Source organism: Anabas testudineus, chromosome 12 (assembly GCF_900324465.2).
Source record: "Anabas testudineus chromosome 12, fAnaTes1.2, whole genome shotgun sequence".
NCBI lineage: Eukaryota > Metazoa > Chordata > Actinopteri > Anabantiformes > Anabantidae > Anabas > Anabas testudineus.
Window position 1 is genome coordinate 16,173,382 of NC_046621.1, and position 24,068 is coordinate 16,197,449.

Genomic DNA, 24,068 nt, shown 5'->3' on the forward strand with positions numbered 1-24,068 from the left:
AGCGAACATATGTTTTTTATAAATGTGGACTTTGATAATTGTGGAACAGTTCGAGCACAGCGAAAATAGACAACTTGAAGGGGAGCATGCACTCGCAAAAATACCATAAAAATATTTCGACAACAGCACAAACTATTGTTTTGTCCCAGATTGCTATTTGCTGGCACCAAGTTGACAATTTTACCAGATTTCACATAAAAAAATATAATACAACTTGTATTTAAAAAAAAAAAAAAAACTGTCATAACTGTTTTCAACTAACCGGCCGTGCTGTAGTTGATGACTAATGCTTTGTGGGAAGGAAACCTATTTGGCTTCACAAACCTCACCACGTATGACATGATGCAATGCCGGCACTTTAGTAAAGAGTGATTCTACCAGATCATTCTTTGCTCTTTTGGATATATGAGTCGTATTAACGTAGGTTTATCACATCTGCACCATTTGTCAACGGCTAGATGAACTTTTGGTTTATGTCCAGAAAAAAAAGTTGGGTTATTAGAACAAGTGCAGAATCCAGCAGCATTATCTAACTTTAGACCACTTCCTCTATTCCTGTGTAGACAGAAACAGTACAGTCCATTCAAGCCATGATGGAAAACACCCATCAGTCCATATGCCACATTTTTTCCGCACAGCTTACATGTCAGAATAAGAATCGCTGAAGGAAAAAGGTGGTAGTTAATAATAATAAAGGGAACAAGACAGCCTACGCTTCTTAGTTATTGTTGCCATGTTTGTTGTGCTTGCTTGTTCATGTCATGCAGTTTAAAATGACAAACCCATTTAACTCTTGACATATAGTCATTTCTGAAACACTGACTTCAAACCGAGGTGCAGAAATACAGGTTTCTCATTTTTTGGCATTTAGATCATCAGTGATAATCAGTGATCAGTTTAGATCGGTGTTTCTTTAGATCCACCGTGACCAGCTTGCATCACAGTACAGTACAGTACTATTTCATGCTGACATGTCACGGCAAGTACTGCAGCGACATTAGCGGAGCATGCTAAAAGCTGCAAAGATTCCACTAGAGCAGATGACCACACTATTTATACACTTTTGCTTGTGTGTTTTTTGGTCTTGGAAATGTTAAGGGGAAAAAAATAAATAAAATCCCCTTTGAACACTCTTTAAATGGCGAGTATCACTCGACCGCTTACATGCACACCACTTTACAATGTGCAGAAGTCCACATTTTGACAAGTTGTGCTTTAGGCTCTGATTGGACGATCGCAGTTTGGAGCAAAGAGTCAACTGTGGAAAAACTTAATTTGTTAAAACTGTGTTATTTTTTGCATTTCTGGGTTGTGAGCTTACACATGGAGCATGAGTGGGGCTAATGACTTCTCACTACACATTATGGCCTTGTTTGGAGCTGGGATCTATGGCCTTGTTTGGACTCTGACTTCTCCTTTTTGGACTGTTTTCATTTGCTTATTTCAAATATTTGTATAGGCACAGATAAAAGATAAAATCAAATGCAGCATGCAGCATTAACGCTTTAGCATTTCTGAAATACATGCCTTAATATAGAAATGAAAAGCTGCCTGTTAATGTGCCCATGTGCTTCCTGTTGGACCCACCTGAGGAAGCAGAGGAGTTTCCTGAAGCTAGATGTAACTGTAGAGATTCTGTACTAAGTTACCTCATTAAATATATGTTGATTTATGCTTATGTTGGGAACACAAATAGTAATGACACAACTTACATTACTTGTAAGGAGTGATTGAATAGATAAGGTTAAGTAAGGGCTACATTTACTCACCTCACCAAGTCAGTCATACAGGAGCCAACCACCATCACATCAAATGCCTCTTCAGTCATGATCTGATTAAGACAAATGCTTGGGTTATTTCTAACGTAGCAACACTCATTTCTGCACATGACATAATATCTTTAAGGTGCTGGATTTAAATTAGATGTTGATGACTTAGGAGGTTCTTGAATATCTCAACATTTCCCCATGATTTCCGTTTAACTCCTTTTCATAAACAAGGACAACATCTATGGTAAAGCAGTCCCTTAGGGAGTCTTTCAGGCAAGAAATATGTGAACTTGTTTGCCAACAACCTCCAAACAAAAATCACTTGATATTATTTATCTCCCACATTAGCATGAGCTTGACTGAGTCGAGGAAGAAGGTAAAAATAGAGCATTCATTGCTGTCTAAGTTGACAGGTTCCAATCTTATTGGGGTGGAGGGGGTATTTCAATGCAACACCACGTGAACGCACCGCAGCCCAAGACAGTCTTTAATTAATTCAATCCTCGGCTTGTATCAGAGCTAATGCTAGCGTGTTAATCTCTTCAAATCTCTTCCTAGGCAGTGGAAGACTTGGAAAGCCTGGCCGCTGGCTGTAGGGAGGCTCAATTCTCTCTCCCACATCTCTCAGCATATTGTCTTCCCTCTGCAGGCATGAAAAGCCTCCATGTCTCCACTGCAGGAGAATATTATGAGATCTGCATCATCCGACCACTTGAAACAGCAGGGGACCCACCTATAATTCTCTATCGCTTGTTGAATCTGAAGCTAAATTATCATACGGCAGCTGACCCATCTAAAGAAGTGTTTGTACATACAGAACAGCTTAGTGTCAAATGAGTTTAACCATTTACTCATTAACCGTAGCTTAACAAAAGGTTGCACTCGGCCTCAGGCAAAACACTGTATGTGCCAGATGAATGAAAAAAGAGATGATATAAATGTTGACACAGTTTGGGAGTAATACAACAGCGGGTTCAACTATTTAGACTCAGTTGAAAGCAAAATCCAAATTAAAATCTTATTGGAACTGTTTTAAATAATGTCTAGGAGGCATATTTTGCCTAATTCTGGTTAAACAGTCAGGACTTAACTGGAAAATTAATGTTATTACAATGACATGACCATTTATGTTTAAAAAATTCTTTAGTTTAGATAACGACTATAATCACCAAAATACTATTTTCATTCCGACGCCCACCCTCGAAAAACACACACTTAGTTTGTAAAAGGCTCTTTTTTATTTCCAGTGTCATATTTTCCTATTTAAGAAGGCTCATATGAAAACTAAACTGTTGCTGAATGTTAAACTAATAAGACAACCTCTTACGTCATGAATTAGGCCTATTATGGTTGGATGATAACCAAATAAACATATTTTACTGTTACTGTTTCTACTGGATACTTTCCTGACTTATTCTGAATCACCCCCACCAAGGTGGAATTTCCCAGTCGTGAATCATTTCAGCTGTTCACTTTATAAACACTGGTCTTACCATTGCTGACATGCTGACATACTTTTTTATTTCTTTGTCCTCATTTCTTATTGTCATTAAAATTTCTGGTAGCAATGTAGGAAAATCCAATGTGCAACACAATACAATGCGATCCATTAACTTTTCTGTAAACAGGAAAGAAGAGAACAAAATAATGGAATAAAATGGAACTGTAACAATACCCGTGCAGGGTTAGAGAAAAAAGGCATTAACGTTTAGGAACTTTTATGTACTCAAAATATATATTTGCATATAAGCATAGTTGTACACTGTAATACAAACAATGTGCCTTATGCATTGAAGAAATATTCAATTGTGAATCAAGTGCTGTGAGAATAAGTCCTGAAACCCGGAAACACTTTAGCACTTCTGGTTCTATTGTCCCAGAGTCAATGTTTGTTTTTTTTATGTTTTCTGCTGGATGCCTGAAAATAAGGTCTGTGATTAAAATCACGTCAAGAGATTTTCATGCTTAAAATGAGTCAGTAAATACTCCACCTCGTGATTTTATTAGAGCTTTGTCTTACAAGGCGATTTCTAACAAGAAGAAGATGAAACTACGATCAATGGTTAAATCTGATAAAATTATTGGCTTTATTATTGCTACTCTAAACCACCAAAAAAATGGGAAAAGTGATATCTGTAGCAAGAAAATTTTTTTCTATATCACTTCATTAGTCATAAAAGATGTCGTCAAAGCACGTTATCTCATTTGGAGTAATGCTCAGGTACACGGTCCACAGCAAATAAGACAGACTTTACCAGACTTCAACTACACCAGAATAAGGCTGCTAAGTTACTTGTAAAATGTTATTAGGCCCACCACCAGCATTTTCTGCCCAATTTAAATATTCTGATGAAATACGAAATTATTCTGCTTGTTTTTGAGTAAGTGCAAATTCCCCACACTAAAAGTAATTTATTTTAAAAATAATTTCTTTCAGTTCTAGAGCTTCCTCTGAATGAAATAAACTGCATCATGATATCAAAGAATCTGTTTGTAATCCTACCTTTGAGAAACATATCAGTGATTGGACATAGCTAAAACTGGTAATAAAGTATTGTGTCATATACTATATGACACAATACTTTATGATCATATGAACACTTATGTTCAGTTTTATAACTGAATATGTTTGAATTTGCAAAGATGTTTGTGTTTTTTGTGACACTCAGCTTCCCAGCATGCAATGTCCAAGACTTGGACTCTTCTCTTGTGTTTGAACCCAAGAAGAAGGTTTAGTGTTTTTTTTTTCTTCATACTAATAAAAACCTGGTTAGAGTTGAATTTCATAGAAATATAAGAAAGTCATGTTGTCCATATATTATTATGAAGTTCTTTATATTTAATAAAGAACTGACCCCCTTCACTGGGAATGTAAAAGGAAAGACAATCTGTAGTATTAAGTACTTCCTTGTGTACTTAAGTTCGTGCTTAAATACAGACTTATATACAGATAATTACTATAAGTAAAGGTCCTTCTGAAAAATGCAGTGTTAAAGTTTTCAGGCAATGCAATATAAATATAATATATATAATATAAAGCAATATACACCGTGTTATACGAGCTTATTCTACAGTATGCATTGCATATGAATCCCTTAAATAAACGTTAAAGTCATAAAGTGGATTTCAACTTTAACGCAAGCGAGTCCTTAAGTTGCAACTGTAACTGCTTGCCAACTCTGCAAATAATAGGGGCATTGTGGGATAAAATGTCAAATACTTAAATGCAATGTGACCCAGGTCAATTAGAAAGTATAATGATGTGCGTTGAGACAAAGAGGGGAAAAATGCGACGCAATAATTACCTGGAATTTAGATTTGTTCTCGCAGAGTGGACAACATGAACACACACCACAGACAACGACGGCCAAAGTGCAGTGACAGCTGCATAGCGACGCAACTATTGCCAGACTCACTGTTGTCACTGAATCAGTGCATACACATTTCATATTTCTAGTAATTATTTAGATCTAATTGTGTTACATGGAACATGCTGTATGAATAATATTTCGCCAGGTAATTTGTCTCTGGGAGCGAAAACCCGTCATTGTGTCGACAGGCATTATTTTAGACAGCTAAGTATGTGGCTATCAAAAGGACCCAAACAATATGTACCGGAAATTTCAAGAGCATGAAGTAAACATTGGAGTTAACGCTCAAAGTATCTGATTTACAGCTCTTTCAGGTACTCGAACACACACCGCGTAGAGTATTTAAGTTGGCAATAGTGATATTGTTATTTTTTGAGAAAGCTAAACTTCGGAAGTTGAGGCACTTTGACATATTATTTTGTGGAAAGCTAATAATGGCTAATCATACCAAGCTTACGAGCACTGGCATCCTGATACAACTGGTTGTGTAAAGTTAACTGCCCACGAAATAACGAGTGTAACAATTATCACTAATCAAGGTGGACATCAGCCTATGGTAGCAGTTGGTAATATTTGTAGTTTTTATACAGTGTGGCCATTGGGTTGTTTATAGGGTGGTCACCTCGCCCCACGACTTTGCCACTAGGTACGGGGTTTCAGAATAAACAGAAACCTCCAGAAGTATTGAGGTAGATGCGTGTTCATGTAATTTCCTGTCAAATATACTTTTTCTTAGAATGACTTGCGCCAAAACGCTACAAATCTCAGGAGACCCATTGCTACGTGCATGGAAACATTTCCATGACACCAGGAAATGACAGCTAAAAATGATCATGTCACCTACGTCTTGTGGCTCACGTCCCTTGAATCCTCAGTACATAGGCGTGCCGTTGCTTTGTACATCGCTGTCTTGATAAATGTCATTGCACTTTCTCCGCAGACTGCTCAGAGTGGATTAAAATGAACAACATGTCTCCTGAGGTTGCACTGCACCGGATCTCACCCGAGTTGCGGCCCTTGCTGTGCAGTGTGGTGAAGAACGGGCGTGTGGGACTCGACTCCACAAACTGTCTCCGTGTCACAGACCTCAAAACTGGGTGAGGTGTAGTTCTGCACCGGACCTTGCTTATGTGAAACACACGGTCCAATTCAGCCTCTCTTTCACTAAGGGCTGGTTGACATGTGAGGGAAGCACTGTACATAAATCTGTCAAACCTTCCTAATTAGTCACAATATACATGTGATCAGTCATATCCATAGTAGAGTTCTGAAGTGGGACTAGTGGTTAGTATTGAAGGTGTTTCCCGCTACTGCAAATTATAATTTGATAGACGTCAGTGAATGATAAATACAGAATGCTTGGTACAACATGTCATAGTTAATACATTTATACCATTTAAATGTGTAGATAGTTTCCACAGCAGCAGACATTTTACACATAGAGGGTCACAGTGGATATTGGCCTTCTAATGAAATGTGCTGTATAAATTCATAATATTACCTTTTAAACCGCAGTATATGTGTATTAACTTTGGTTTTTAGCAAACTAGACAGAGTAGAAAGACAATACTCGCATGAAGCTGAAGAAAATGGTTGTTATGGAAAGGTGACATTTGTTGGACTGATTGTTGCAAAGCAAATTAAACCGCAGTCTGGATGATCTTGTAATAGCACTAACATGCTACTCATAAATAAACTGGCAATATTTGGAACTGGGATAATTAGCCACAAGTATCAATATCTAATTAATCTATATCTAATTTAAATATAAATGAATTTATATTTTAAAGATATATTCCTCTGTTGTTATTGTTGTCTTAAGTTGTTGCTGTTGTAGAAATTCACACAGTGTTTTTAGAAGTGACTTTAATGTTACTCACCTAAAAACAGAGGTGCCCGATATTTTAAATGTTCATTACAACCAAAATACATGAGTTACAAATACATGCACACTTTTTATGCAGATTAAGGAACATAAACATGACGCAACACCTAATTTGCCTCTTTGTTGTGATTAAAATTTATAATAGTTTATGAATCTTACTGTTTTTCAGTAACTCTATAGATCTGTGATAGTATTTTGTGTTTTAGTGAATTCTAAACCTTGTGAATGTTTGCTGTTTTATTATTATTTTATCTTGGGTCTGGCTGCTGACCTTCCTTTGTTGTTTTCATGCTCAGATGTACGTCTTTGACTCCTGGTCCTTGCTGTGATCGTTTTAAACTTCACATCCCCTATGCTGGAGAAACCCTCAAATGTAAGTAAACTCCTTACCATCATGCACTCCATGAATCTGACGGGACCTCAGTGTGTGGGCTTTTATGTGTGACGGCAATCTTACAATACCGAACGTTTAACATTTACTTTATTAAACACGGCGCAGGTCTGAACTACATGCCGTCACAATAACAGATAAACACGCACACGTCTAATTTTCATCATGTGGAAAGCAGATATGATGATGATGATAAGCGAGCGACTACCAAGCTGAACATGTTGAGATGCGGTGCAGACATGCACAGAACAACACATGAAAGCAGCTCATTAGCCATGATAAATAAAAGATACACATTTCTTCTGTGTGGCAGGGCATTTAGATTAAATGATGATTCTTGATATTGTATGATATAATTATGAGTGTATTTTATCTTACCTTTATTATTTATCAAGACTTCCTTATTTATATCTTTTTAATTAATTTATACTTAAACTGGCCCTGAAAATACAGTCAGTATCATCACATGCTCCATATTATTGTTTCCTTTATACCGGTTTTGTAACAGCTGTTGAAGGACTGGCACTCATGCAGCGCAGTTCATACATTATGTGTGACTTAATCTGCTGTCTAATCTCATGCATATAGTAAATATTGTGTTTTGTGTGAATGAAACCGTGAGGAACATAAATTAAAGCGATCCATTTCTGAATGTCATTTTAACAGGTTGATGCATACACAATGTCATGTTACTTATGTCTGAAAAGGTCAGAGCCGACTCCTATTTGCCATTTTCAGACAGGATTAGCCTCTTGTGTTGTGCTCAATAAAAAGCCACTGATTTATTGAGTCTTGAGTTTATGATCTGTTCTTGTTTGCTCGTGAGAAGTTAAATTTTAGAGTGAAACTATTAGCGAAACATGCACATAAAGTAATAGTAGTAGATATAGAACGTGTGGTCGGGTAAGGCTCTTCACGGTCTTAAAATTTGTCTCTAGTGTGACTATCAATAGAAATAATAATAAATACCTAATTAATGTTCAGAGGAACGTTGTTGTGCTTTGTGTTTGCATTGCTGGGAAAGATATATATACTGACATACACTGTGATATAATGACATGGCTCTTTAGACTGTGGAAAGTGAACTGGTTTCTAGAAGGTTTGCAAGTTAAACCAGCTCTGAACCAGCACTAGCACCCAGTAAAATGCAAGTAAAAGGCATAAGACATCTTGGTGGGAAAAGCTTGGATTAAAGAAATTCTCTGGTCTAATCAGATCAAAATTATTTTCGGTACAGCACAGGAGTGACTTTAGGACAAGTCTGTGATTGTCCCAGCCAAAGCCCACACTTAAACCCCATTAAACATCTGTGGAAATCTGTAGATGACAGTGAACAGACACTTCCCATCCAATCTGAAGTAGCTTCAGAGGGTCTGCCAGGAAAAATGGGAAAAAGTGTCCAAATGCAGGTGCGAAAAGGTTGACTTACCCAAAAACACTCAAAGCTGTACCAGAGGGGCTTAAGAGTGTGAAAAATGGAAATGAGGGATTTCAGTTTTTGACTTTGAAAGGATTTTGTACAAAACATGTTTTTATGAGTTTTATCCCTTTGAAATCTACAACAGCAAGAGTGGAAAAAGTGAAGGGGTCTGATCGGTTTCTGAAACCACGGTATTCAGCAGAGCTTTTTGAGTAAGCAGAACTATGCACAGAAGCCAAATGATGAAAGTGGAAATATCATGACAGAAACCTTGTGCAGAACCAACCAATGTGACACAATAGGAATGTTTTGCAAAAGCTTAGAAACTTAGCAAGCTGTAAGACCAAAAGCACCCACAGGAATTCCTTAACTACAAAAACAAGATGAATATTTTTCTGATGATGCCGATGCTTCTTCAGTGAAATGCTAGCAATAAACACAATGTTGTTTGTGTCACTGAACTTTTACTGGAATGGTTTCTCACTTCTAATGCAAGTTGCCACATCAGAGACTTTCCTTTATGAGTGTGCCTCTGAAAGTGCCCGATGGGCAACATCTTTGAACGTTAAGTGATTGTAATCATGAGTTAGAATGATTTTTAACTGGCTGTTGCTGTAATTATGGTGACTCACGAGGTCCATGTGAGGTCCGTCTGTACGCACACATCTTAAAAAGATCTTATCAGTTATCATCTCTCAGTTTTTGCATTACATTATTTTGTCAGGAAATTGCAAAGACAAAATGTTTGTCAGTTTCCATGAATTTACGGAGTATGATGTCTGCAAAACCTAAAGAAAACGTCATTACAAATACACCTATGAAGTGATTTAGCCATTGCAAGCACACCAATATGTGTCAGCTTGATTGGTCGATATGGGGTTTTTTTTTTCAGAGGTTTTTCAGAAGAAGGTAGTAACAAGCTAAGCTGTTAAATTCCTGGTATGCTGTAATATACATTCATGCAAAGTGTTTAATGTTCTGTATGGATGTGTATGATGTGAGGTGTAAATATGGCCCAGCGTGGGGGCGGCACCCATGGCAAGTTAGGGGAAGTAAGATTTGCTTGTTTTGCAAACTTTGCTAAAACTCTCTCCAGGCAGCAGTGGTTGTGACTTACGTCAGGACGTTGTGGCTAAGTCAGATGAGTGCGTTGATGTAGGGCTTATCGATTTGCAAGACATTCTGCGTGTAAAAGGAGTTTGTTATCATGTCTTGATTTACCTGGAATGTATAAATATGATTTGGTGTTTTTATATTGCAATAGAGCCATGTAATGGATCTTATCTTTACCCTCACTGTTCCTGCCACAGGTCAGGAAAACTTATTTAATTCATGCAGACTGAAAAATAACTGCAAAAAAAAGCTTACTGGCATGGCGGCAGAGCATGTGACATCTCTACAGCCTGGGAATGAGGGTTTGTTTAGTGGCCCTGCATCCTAACGCCAGTCTGTGGCAGCCTATGGATGGATGGACACATCTACTTACACAGTAGAAGGCACGTGCACAGCACCCACTGCACAAAGCTAAACACGTTAATGCATGCCCAGGCTACTTCCACTTCACCACCATGGCTACAACTGCTACAGAGCGATTTTTTGGGAAGTGGGACATCATGCAGTGACTAGATAGTCAGTATACAGTACAATATACTGTATCTACTGTTCTAACATGAAGACCCTGCACTTCTACAGCATCAGTTTCTCTCTGGACCTGTGCCTTTCCACCAGACTTCCGGCGGTTTGTAACACAGCACATACTCTCGTCTCCTCCCTTGCCTCTTCTTCACTAGAAAAATACTTCCATATGTTTGCCTCCTCTTGCCGTCACTGGAACAAAACAAAAAAAAAGCAGAACAGAACAGTCTTGCAGCACACAAACAGAATTGTGTAACATAATATTAGAACATTGTGAACCAGCCTAAACAGTGTGTTATGTGATCATGTTACGATGTCTTGTCCTCACCTCAGTTAGGTCTTTTTCTAAATGCTTTCGTCATTTATTTGTGTTTTTGCAGCGGTACCATGTCATTGCAGCACTTCTTTCACTTTTTTTTCAGTAAATAAACTAAAATCAAACTTGCTTTCTAACTCAGCTTTTCTTTATGCGGCTTTATTCAAATAACTATGCAGTTATTATTAAAACAGACTTGTTTGGCGGGATGTTAAGTTTTCCCCTTGCTTCAAATGCCCGATTTAAAATACCTCAGTTGTGGTTAATGCAGCCACTGCAACAGACAAAGGACTACCTTAACATGAGATTGTGTCATCAAGACTGACTGGCTTAAGATAATGTCTTATTGTTTCCACCATGTTGTCTCTCATTTCAGCAAAGAGGAAAAAGATTTGAATGATTACTCTCAATATGCTGAAAGGACACATAACACACATAGATGTTGTTCATAGAAGAAAATGTTATTTTACAGCTCAGTCCTACACAAACTGACATGACAGAACTATGAAAATGAGCGTGTACAGTATATGAGGCAACGTTATAGTGTGTCACTTTTTGTTACTCATAGCACACAGTAATTCATAAGCATGTCAACCTTAGAAACTCCTGTCATTCAAATCCTTAGTTAGGTAATAATCACTTTTCCTGTTTGTTTCGCAGGGGACATCATATTCAATGCTCAGTATCCAGAATTGCCTCCAGATTTTATTTTTGGAGAAGACGCTGAGTTTCTCCCTGAACCCTCAGAGCTACCGGTGAGTATCTAGACTCAGAATCTGTGATTCTGTCATGGCGACTGTACGCCGCCCGGCTGCACAGCTTGGTACGTTTTGTTTTGGGTCTTTCCCACCCGCTAAAGCCTCATCTTGTCTTTCTGTTCGCTGTATGATTCTCTTACGTGGTCCTAAATGTCAGAAAAATGGCTCAAATGGTAGAACCCACCTTCACTACTCCCTGTACCCAGTAAGGGCTGAATCCCTCCTACATACAGTATCTTTAACAAAACAAAGTAACACTCTTCAGCCGCTGTGGGTGTGTAGTGTTAGATAGCTGGAAATGTTGCAACAATTGGCAGTTAGATCTCTGTTTTGACTGGCTGTTTATCTTCAGATCTGACCATTTCTGAGGAGCCATGATTCACTGAAGAAGTAGCCTAAACAGGATAAATAGCGTGTGCCAGTTTATGTAAAAGGCGTATGTTAAACCAACCATGGATTAAAAACAATAAAGATTATCCAGCACTCCAGGAAATTTATCTGGAGCAGAAAGAGTCTTGGTATTTGTGTCGACATAATGTGTTCCTGATGCCAAATTGTATTTTAACTTCAATTAGAAAATGGTGAAAGACGTATTCTTGATTCAGTGTTGTCTTGTGTGAGAACTGGCTTTCAAGCCCTGATTGCATCAACACTGTTAAATTCCATGTGAGGTGTGGTTTTAATGTGTGTATATTAAAATAATGCTGCTTAAGAAAAAGCTGTTACAACATGACCTTAAGTAATCTGTTTTAACCACATTTGGTTCTCTTCTTACGTCACTAGTCTGATCCTATACGTGTCTAAATCACAGCGCACACGCTCTTGTCAAGAGGTTCTACATTTGAGTATTTCTGAGACAAAAGCATGCATGAAGCTCAGACTCTCCCTATGGAATGATTCAATCAACATCCCAATATTTGGTCCACACTTATAAAATTATTTATATTTTAACATAAGATCCACTGCGATTCATAGCCGAGGTGATTCAATGCCATTCAGCTAATGTTCAATTTTAACTGACATCAACTACAATTATATAAATGCAGACTCTTTATAATAATATAAAAATATATGATGTATTAGTCATTTGATATATGATGTATTAGTCATTTGATATATTTATAATGCATTATTGGCCTGTATACACTATACAGTCATTTATTTTATCTCCACATTTACCAGCTGCAATGATGACATTTTTTCTGCAGTAAGGAATACTGAGTGTCCTAAGTACATTTTACATTTACATTTAGTCGTTTGGCAGACGCTTTTATCCAAAGAGGCTTTCAAGTGAGGTACAAGGCAAAGGCAGGATAAGCGCAAGGAGGTCTTGCCTAAGGACCCCTACTGGAGGTAGGCCATGGCTAGGATTCAAACCCTGGTCGCATGGAGGGCGAGGAATCTTTACCACTACACTATCCATCCACCAAACTAGATATAGTTTGATGCTGATACTTTTGTACTTTTACATAGGTTAACTGAAGTTTTCAATGCAGTCCAGATGTGTATTTCCACACTGTAGCATTGTATGTATGTATGTAGGACAGATCAGAGTATTTTTCCACACTGGTATAAATGTAATTTGAGTTATTACCTTTGACCACTGGAGTTACTTTTTTAAATGAAATGTCATTGACAAAGAAGTCAGACAGAGTTTCTTCTTCTCAATTCAACACTGTGTTGCTTTACTACATGAGTAGCAACGGCCATTACTCTCTATAAATGTCATAAATGCCCCATGTCTTTCACAGCGCAGTGATTTTTATGAAGAATGTCTTCCTTACTTTTGCACAATCTGAAATACTTTCAGACTTTGGAGTTAGGCAGCTTGTGTGTGGAATCCAGTGGCCTCATGAGTGCAGTCACCAGAAGTTGGTATGTGATTGGGTGCCGCCAGGAGGACACACAGGGACACAGACCGAATGACATACACATAGACAAAGAGAAACTTGTAAAAGATTGTTTTTTGGCAGCTGTATCGATTTTAGAACGCTTTTCTGCAGAGTATGTTGTGAATCTTTCAGCCAATGCAGCCTTATCTCTGACTCTGATATGTATCGATTAATACTTACACCCCCAGTAGAGACCAATCTACAACTTCTACAACGGTGAGCTATAATCTCATATTTCTCTCTGTTTTGGCCCTCTGTCAAAACTAAAACTAAAATATTATGTTGCACCGTATCAACTGTTACTACATATAAAGCACATGTAGAACATGCACGCTACTTTATGCATTGGTACCCAACTATTGCATTTTATAAATGAGTCCATGTTGAATCATCCAATATAGACGTCAGTCCGTGACATCCCAGACTGGACCTGTCATTTAGTGCCAGTATCAGCATTTTGGAAATCTGGAATTTGCTTAGTTCTAAACCCACTGAATGTGCTTGCAACTGAACAAAACTTACTTATGTTTGTGATCACCTGTAATTCTGTCATCGATTCAGTATATTGCTGACCTGGGAGATTGTTAGGCCTTGGTGGAGATACGCGTGCTACTGGGCACTTCCCCCTTGTTGTTGCTATTAAGTCTCTACCCTACAGTTGTTCAGTGCTATTTTTGAAGCAGACTAGCATGGAGAAGCTAAATTCCCCTACTTGTGTCAGAGTCTGGAAGAAGAGAGGGGCGTATTGCTCACTGTCTCATAAATCCAGCTGTGCACATAAGGGGAAGTACCTCTGCTGAGCCAGTGCCTGGCAGCCGGTTGCTTGTTTATTTTCTCACTTATATCCTTGCTGTTTTTTGCTGTTCATGCTTTCATAATCCTCCTTCGTCTGTCTGCCTGAGTAGCCTGCCCAAGATCCTCCTCTCCTACTCACTCCTTTTTCCTGTAGGTTTTCAGTAAGTACATCCTCCTCCTACTCTTTAAAAATGCTGAATTCCCAGCAGTTCCTTGGATTCCACCTCCCCCCATATACACTGGGAAATATCAACACTAGCAGTGTGAATTTACCCAATAAATCTTAGTGGCTTGCAAACATATGATTACAGTAATATTATAAACTAAAATGTTATGATAAGTAAAACATTGCTGTGTGCCACTGAGCTAGATAACTGGTAATACACATGGAAGCCACTAGAAGGATAGTTTACCAGTGATATGTTTCTGGCCTTTGTTATCTATTGGGGGTAAACATTAGGTTAATTTTAGGCCCTCTGTCAGTGCCTGGTTAAATTCTTGATGTCTCAGCAGCACATTGCTCTTGTTTACAGCCAGTCAAGGGTATCATTAGCCTCTCTGTTTAGCCTTGTGTTTTTCCTTGCTGTCACCAGGCCTTGAGTAGGTTTATTATCCATGTTTCTGGTTAGACAGAGGAACATATTGTTCTTTTAAAAAAAGGTAGGATAAAAACATTCACATGGCACATCCACTGCAAGCCTCCAAGTTAGGCTCCCTGGGAACTATGGGCACGCTGCCTTTAGAAGATGCCATTCAAACATACTGTAGAGTTTACAGCACAATAATGAAGAAATCCTCAAACCTCAGTCATTATTAAGAAAAGTCCTTTCAACATTTAGACCACAATACATAAAGGATAAAAGAGACATAAATACTACAGTTGGATGATGGGAGGCCACAGGTCCCACAAATAAACCCTTTATAGCAGAACGGTTCCATGAGCCATGGAATATGAGCAAAGTTTGCCACAAATTTATGGAGGTTAACTGTTACAATTGTTGCTAGGGTGCAAGGGTTCACTGGTGAGTGCAGATGTTGGCTAAATGACATCCAGACCGTGGCTAATTGGCCACCAGTGCAGCTCCCCACCTCAGAATGCTTTTGTACACATACTGTTAGGCTTGTTTTGAACTGGTCACTCATGTTAAGCCTCACACCAGCTTCATGACTTTTATTCCGAGTAGCTGTGGCTGTGGAAAGTCATCCGACATGGTAACGGGTTTATGTTGGGTGGAGAGCAAGCCATTGCTCCTTTCAACATGGAAATCAATCTTAAATTGAAACAGACCTCTTAAAAACCATCATCACTTAAGCACTCTGGCACATTTGTGGCTGTCTAACCTAAAGACTTAATTGATATCATTTAGTAGTTAAAGGTCAACTTATCATGGATGGCTTAACTGTGGTAAACATGCAGACTGTTTTCTAAATTTGTAATAGTATGGAACATGTGATGCTGATTTTGGTTAATGCAGATGTTGGTGAATGAATGGGCCTAGTCAGCTAGGTAGCGTGTGTGTGTGTGTGTGTGTGTGTGTGTGTGTGTGTGTGTGTGTGTGTGTGTACAGTGTCACTTGAAAGTTTCTATTTCTGTTTCTGCATAAATATAACTGAAAGTGTGAGTAGATTTTCACATAAGCCCTTGAACTAGATAAATTAAACTAATTAGCACACATTACACTTGATTATTCTTGTACTAAGGAATATTTTCCAATCAAAAATATTTGTTTATTATATTATATATATATTATACCTACTTAATTATCAGTAGGTGTGATGTTCAGGTGGTGATTCATATTAGAATGATGCAACTTATTTCAGTCTACTACAACTGCACAGTCAAAGTTGAGCCAGGACGAATAACAAGTCTGTCTTCATATTTTTGAGTGGGTGTGGTGCTGCAGGAGACTCTGACACAGCTTTGACATCGGCCGTCCATTTTCTGCATTGGAATCTGGTGTGTGAAGCATTGTAATATTTTAGCAATGCAGTAATGTTCTTTGACTCTTCCAGGGTGTCTCTGTCTACGATTAAAAAATTCAAACATTGATTTACAAAACTTTGAATACATCACAAAACACACAAAATGTCATTGTTTGCATCTCATCAGTGACAACCCTCTTTATTTTAGTGGCCTATTGGCGATGAAGGCAGCCTTCAACTATGGTTAGGCCGAGGGTTTTGAACTAAACGGAGACTGGACAGGAGTTTAGAAACATGTGTTCACCACACCAAACTTAGTGACAGGAATACATCAGAATACAGCTACCCACGGGTTGCTGGGAAAGATGACCAGAGAGGAGGAAATGACACAGGAAGGGTGGGGAGGTGGAGAGCAATGTCTTACGTAGAAGAGGTGCTGTTGCATCACACGGTTTCTTCTCTAATTCAGTAAGTGACAGCTACAGAGCCCAAAAATGTTTTCTTTTGCTTTATCTGAGAAATTTCTAAATTCAGCACAAATCTGTACAAAGACCAAAGCATGACTAGGTTATGTTATGTTTTGGAAAGCATACATTTTATGCTTTCCATACTTTTCCATCCTTTGCTGCAGACACACCCAAATACGTTTTACAAGTTGTAAGTATAGCATGTATGGTAACTAAACAGGATGAGAAGCTATAAAAAGACCACACATGATGTTTTGTGTGTGTTGGTAAATAGATATATCACTGACAGTAATTTGGTTATACACCACTCATTAGTTCAAGAGTTTCAGTTCACCAACAATGACATCAGGGACAACAAGAAGTGATTTAACGCCTATAAGTCTCTTAATCCCAACCTCAGAAGGAGTAGGACAATCCACATTATGATTTGGTGTGTTTCACCACAAATGTCTGCAGAGCTAACAACATTGTTGGGACCTTTTCAAGTGCATCATTCCCCGATTATCATCTTCCTTAGTTTTAATACATACACAAGACATTTAAAGTGAAGTTGTAGATGTTTGAGGAAACTGTATATCACACACATGCAAAAGCAAGAACATAGATTTTGTTACAGATTGATGTTGTTCACTCTTCTGCTGTACCATGAGATAGGCATAAGCAGGCATGAAAGAATAGTTAGCTCTAATTGTACATCTCTTTTTTACTCACTAATACTACTATTTGGCAGCCCCTCCATCCCTTTCTTTATGTGTTATGTGCCATTTGTCTTGTCTAGACTTGTCCGGTGATGCATGCAGGCACTAAACATTTTGGGAGTTCCCCTGTGTTTAGCATCTTTCTGTGTGTGTGTGTGTGTGTGTGTGCCTGAGAGCCAGGGTTAACCTCGATGGCCCGTCTAGATACAACATCAACATGTTTCCACTTATCCATCTTGCACTATTCAGCTGATTTTGACTAAGGCAAGCTACATCTAGTTATGCTGGGAATTCCAGAAGTTGTCACTATTGCATTGTATGGATTTGTAGTTATGTGCCGCCTCCCCTCCACCCCACACACACACACACAAACACACAGTTTGCTGAATTTCTATCAGTTAACTAAGCAAGTTGTAGGTTATAGTATGAAGAAGAATGAAAACATTCTCAAACATGCAAAGAAATAACTTTTGTTTGTTGGTTCAGCATATGGATGTACTGTGTCTTATGTTGTCCACTTTACATATAGGCTTAAATGACGATAATACAGTGTTTTCTAGTAGTCCAGTACATGGTTCTATACAACTAAACAGCAATCCTATATCTCTGTCTTCTATCTTTTTTTCTGCCTAAATATCTGCTCTACAACGTTTAGTTTTTTGACTCCAAAAATAAGAGATTGTTAGCTTCATAATGAAAAATGCTAAAGTCACTTCACAAACATCTTTTTTAAAATTAAAATAATAATGAAAAAATAAATAAATGCAGCTTTCTCTGACCCTAACCAAAGTACTTTTCTGACCTAAACCCAACCTGAGACTGGTCTGCGGTTTGTGAGTCTTTTGCTTTATACGTCGTCCATCCATATGGTCTATATGTCAGCCCTGCAATAGACTGGCAACCTGCCCAGGGTGTACCCACTTTTCAAGAGTAACACTGTGAATCAGTAATTCATGTGCTGGTTCCTGAGATGAGCTACTTCTGTAATTATTCACAGTAAGCACAGTTTATTTTTTTAGTTAAGTTCCTTAGAGAAATTGTGGTTTTGCACAATAAGACATTGTTTTTAATTCAGACATTACGACAACTCCCATCAGAAAATGTGTCTAAAGGATAAAACCAACCTAAGCATTTTCCCATCGAGGAAAAGGATACATTCCAGGCCTCACGTTCTCCATGGCAATCCTGAATGCCAAGCATTGGTAAGCACTTCCTATCTGTTGCACCAGCTCGTCCCCTGTTACTGTTCTAACAATGGACCTCAGATGGCCTGTAAAGCAAGATTATATCAACCTGGGCATATAGTGTACCAACTGTTGCTCCCACTTCCTTCCTGCTTTAGGGAATAATGTGTTCCAGCTTTTATTAGAGGTTATTATTGGCAGTGTTCACTGACAGGTCTGGGAATGCTTTTAGTGGTTAGGTTATTGTTTGCTAGTAGAGATGGCTGGTTCAAAGAGACTTGGCAGTTCCTAAACACCATTAAACATGGGAGAAAACAAGAAATAAAAGTGCCAAACCTAAGATGGGACAATGGTTTGATTCTTCACAGTGGATTGGTACAGGGCTAAAGCAGGTACTGAAACACATTAAAAGTAGTCAGAAAAGTGCTATTTCTGTCAACAAGTTGTACTGTGTTGGACACAAACTGCACAGATCAGAGTGAGAAACACTGGGCTGAGAATGCCAAGTGTCTTAAACACATGACAAGAGCAATTTAGCATGATCTTAGACTTGGCACTCTCCGGGGGCGAAACAGGGTGTGAGCCCACACTTGAATTAGAGACTAACAGAGATTAATTTAATACTTGGGAGTTTTTTAATGCCTCACACTTTCAAGTCTACAGCGATTTATTGGATCAGGTTGCCAGCATCTATAAAAATCACATTTAAGACGTAAAAACAAATATCTTCTCTTGGCCTATATAATTATCTTGCATTTTCAGATGCCAGTCCCTCTCTCATTGGCCTAAGATAAATATTGGATCGAAGATGGTACAGACGGATGGCACAGGAAGACATAATTCTGTCAACTTGGGTCTATTCAGTGTGATGATGCCCAATTTAGGTGTACATTTTGTTCTTAAAGGAATATACAGTTTCTGCTTATTTCTACCGTTATCATCAACACATGTACAATACATTAGGTTTAGTGAAATTCTACCATAAAGGAGGAACGGTGTCATTCACATACATATTGTATTTTAAAATGTCTTTTTGTAGTTTTCTTTTTATTCAACTAATACTAGCTGTTAGCTTGCTTTATCTAGGATAGAGACGTTGCTCCACAGGTGGCAGTCATTTTGATAGTTAGTCTGTCCACTACTAGGATCTAATCTTGTATAAGACTGAAATATTTTCCTGGGTGTAAGAAAACCCCACAAATTCCAAGCATGCATGCGATCCCAAGCAATCTCACTGAACATCTTTGAAATTTTAAACTTAGTTGACACAGTTGGCTAAACTATTGCTTTTTTGGAGATTTATGTGCTTAAATGTATTCTTAATTTTTATTAAAGCTTGCACACTGCCCATTCACCAATCTTCTTACTAAATGTGTACTTTGAGTGCATCAATCTAAGAAAAGTAAAGAAAGAACACATATTTTCTGTTAAAAAGCGGGGATTCCTAGTGTTTCTGTCTACCAGCTCTACTAATTTGACTGTGTTTTCTGATTTGGTGTAGACATGAATACCCAAAATGCTAAATCCTTTTCCTAATCCAATATATTTTTAATGTGCAGTTTTTAACATTGATACTGAATCCAATCCTAATATCTTAATATAATACGATTATACATTTCTTCTTTTACACATATGCTCTCTTTTCAAAATAGGAAGGTATCAGTGGTTTATTTGTTAGAGGTGACTGGTTTTATCATAAGCCAAGTTTAGCAGTAATCATTTGACACAGGTTTAGCCAGTGTGTTGTTGAAATAACTGGATTATAAGGTCCAGATTGAAACAGGGTGCATTGTTTAGGCCTGTGATATTTACCCCCTGTGGATAAAAGCCTAAGAAAGATATTTCTTTCATACAAAATAATCTAGAGCACATGTACATGGATTATTTGTTTGTTTGTTTTTTCATCAAATCTTAAATCTCAGCTTTCAAATAGCCCAGATTGCGACTATAGCGTCTTTTGTTTTTTTAATGCATCAAATCTGTACATTTTCTGCTGGGCTTATCCTATTCACAGATTTGTTTTGGCACATACAGCCTTCTGCAGAGCGTATAAAATCAATTCAATGAAGAGTCTGTACTGACTCACATCAACACACAAACACACACACACACACACACACACACACACACACACACACACACACAGAACAACACATGGACATTGTTTTTTGGCTCATTGCTTTTTGCTTCCTAGCCATGTTTGACCGATGCTTTACTGTTGCATTGAAACATTACCTTATTAACTAAAAATCGCAATATAAAGTACAATACAAGATGAACTTGAGGCTTGTCCTTTTACTGACCATAACTGACTTTGTACCCATACTACTAGCACATCTGAAATGGTCCAGGATGTCCTAGTAGTATAGCTACAAAGTCCTTCACCTAGTTCACTAATTTGGTCCAGACTAAAATATATCAGCAACTGTTGAACAGGTTACCATGAAGGTTTATTCATTTGTGTTTCCCACAGGATGAAAACTGGTAGACATTTTGTATGAGAGAGCTTTACACACACTCCCAAACCAACTAGAAGCAGGTTACAGATGGAAGTGGGTTGTTATTTCTAGGCAGGCAAAGCACAATGTAACCGTTAAAATGTTCTGCCTTAACTTACTTCATCCTCACTTCCACACATCCAACATTTTACCATCATCATAATCATTATTTAGGTCATTTTATCTTTACTATTCATTGTACTTAGTTTTGCTGGAATTTGGTATTTGGTCATAAAATAATGACACAGACAATTTAAATTAAGGCAAAAAAGACTAATTAAAATGAGACCTGCTCATGGCACTGGATAAACAGTAACATCTCCAAAGACATTGGGATTCATCTTCTTGGGACATTCAATATGTATATCAAATTTCATGGCAATCCATCCAAAAGCTGTCCAGACATTTTATGAGAAATATCACCCTCATGGTACATATAGAAAAAGTCAGAGAATGATTCTTCCTCTGGTACCATAAGTACATGTTGTGGTATTTCACAGGATTGGTGAAAACTTTGACCTGCTGTTGGTGATAGGATCACCACTGGTAGTCTTTCCTAGTTTTACTATGTGAACTCTTGACTATATACCAGATTTTATGGCAATACAATAATTTAGTAGTAATTAAAAAACATTATAGTGCCAGAGAATTATTAAAATCAATATTTTAGTTTCAGTTTTAACAGTAAAATTGCATTCATGATGAAGTTTGACAATACATGTGAAAGGACGTAATTGATTTGATGGCATTGATTGCAGATTGATATCTACATAACTTATTTTATGAGTAACATCATATGAAGAAAACATGATCATTCAGTTTCAGTTCCAGTATCCCTCTCCCTAACAGAAATGAGATGAGCTGTAAGGTTTAATGACCACTGGGAGAAAGGATCTACTGTGACGGTTAGTGGAGCACATGGCAGTGATGAGTCTCTGGCTGAATGTGCTCCTCTGTCCAGCCAGCACAGTGCGGAGTGGGTGGAAGGGATTGTCCAGGATTGAGAAGAGTTTATACAGCATCCTCCTCTCAGCCACAACATGTAGGGGGTCCAGAGCCAGCCCTCCTAAATAATTAGTCTAATCTGTTAACGTGTGCCACCTTCATGTTTTTGTACGACCAAAGCATAGAAGATGACACTGGCGTCCACAGACACTTAGAACATCTGGAGACCTGAGCTTCTGTGCAAAAAACAGCTGTTTCTGGACTTTATTGTGAAGTGCCTTTAGGTTTATTGTCCAAGTAGACTCCCAGGTATTTGTAATAGTTAATAACCTCCATCTTCTCATCCTGTATAGCAAGAGGAGTGGAGAGAATCTTGGATTTTTTAAACCCACTGCTCCTGCTTCTTTTGTTTTACTGATGTTGAGCTGAAGATGAATTAGTCCACCTCCTCCTCATTGGCCAATGAGCAGCTCAACTGGAGCACTTAAGATTAATGAATGAGCTTGGTAACTATAATTACTAAAGTAAGTGTTTCTTTTTTACTCCAGTTCTAACATACAAGAGTCTTTCTTGTGCTGTGTTTTTTCCCAGCAACACTTTCAGATATGTGCCTCCCAAATATATAATTTTAAGCATATAATTTAAACATTATTAAGAGTTATGCTACTGCCCCCCTTACTTCAGTTATTACAGATGACTTTTGTTTGCAGTTTTATTATTACCCATCAATTGAACCAGTCTTCCACTTGACTTGACCTACTTGCCTGAGCGCTACATATTTTTCTTTTCCCTCCTCCTCTCTCACATCTGATCCCTCCTGCCTGCCTCATCCTCAGTGGAGTTTCACTGATATTCTGTGTCACAATCCTGACACAGCACTTCCTCAGTCTATGCTCAGTTTCAGCTTGCTCCAGGCCCGGGGCACTGACTGCCTCTTTTGGACAATGCCTATCCTTGTATGCATCGCCCACTTGTTTCGGGAATCCCAGCCTTGCTGGTAACTACTGGTGGATCAGTATGATGAGGTCACTGTCTCTGTTTAGCCTGTCCTTGCTGTACAGCACCTCTAAGCCCACCCCACCCCTCTCTCTCCCACCCTTTACATGTATACGGAGAGGGTGTGGGATTGCTCCAAAACAATGAAAGCTTTCTCCATTGGGCTGGTATGGGCTGCCAGAGACACAGGCAGACAAATGTTCACACATACAGACAATTGGAGGGACAAGCTAATGCAAGTCATAGACATTTTGCTCATGATACTTCAGTGGAATTGGTATTAATGCTTACAGTTTTTTCAACACCTGCTGTTTCTCTCACCATCTCATTAGAGTAGAAACCAGAATGACTCCATATCCCGATTTTCTTAGAATGACCTGCATTTGATTGGCTTGTGTCCTGTGGGGGGAAACCATGACGAACTGCAGTTACACATTTACTTTGGCATTGAAGTTATGTCATAGGGTTTCACAGCATGTTGATTTTCTACTCACCATTTGAGTCTGTGAGCAGTATTTCACTTTCAGATTGAGGTGAAAAAAGGCTTCACTTTCACTTTTAAGAGACCTGCATCATTCCAGTATTGTAATCATCATGTCCTTTCAAATTGAGATTGCTTGGATTAGACTATTTTGTTATATTGTGTCAGTGTCATACATGCAAAAAACTTACAGGTCCTGTCAGTTACAAAGGGAAAAAAAAAAAACAAGAGTTAAGCATCCATTCAAGCACCAGAAACTTTACACAACAACTCACAGTCTTTGATTTGAGGTCCAATACAATATTAATTCTTAATTTAAATAAAAATTAGTAGTTTTGCTTTAACTAAATGTCCATTTTTCTTTAAAATTTGTTAATTTACTGTGTCCTAATTGTATTAATTTTACTCCTTTAATTATTTGGTTTGATATATTGTAGCGTAGTATCCTCTGTAATGCTAAAGAGTGGTCTGATTTACTCAAAACAAAAACCTTCTAGGCTTTTTTTTCTCCTGCCGTATCAACCAAACAATTCCACACTTTTATCAGTTCACTATAATTTACTGGTCTTGTAATTTGATATGTGTCCATATTCCTGTGGCATAATTTTGCATAGGAAACACAAGCCTCATACAGTCCAGTGTAA

At 38.1% G+C, this 24,068-nt stretch overlaps 1 protein-coding gene across 1 annotated transcript in view; it reads left to right on the forward strand.

Moving 5' to 3' along the window:
* The first annotated feature begins 5,362 nt into the window (after nucleotides 1-5,362).
* Nucleotides 5,363-24,068, forward strand: part of babam2 (BRISC and BRCA1 A complex member 2) — a 65,561-nt gene continuing 46,855 nt past the window's right edge. Inside the window, exons 1-4 of the mRNA XM_026355827.1 lie at nucleotides 5,363-5,454; nucleotides 6,081-6,237; nucleotides 7,322-7,398; nucleotides 11,448-11,542. Of these exons, the coding sequence (XP_026211612.1) occupies nucleotides 6,101-6,237; nucleotides 7,322-7,398; nucleotides 11,448-11,542 (309 nt within the window). The 5' untranslated portion in view covers nucleotides 5,363-5,454; nucleotides 6,081-6,100. The remainder of the gene's footprint in view (nucleotides 5,455-6,080; nucleotides 6,238-7,321; nucleotides 7,399-11,447; nucleotides 11,543-24,068) is intronic.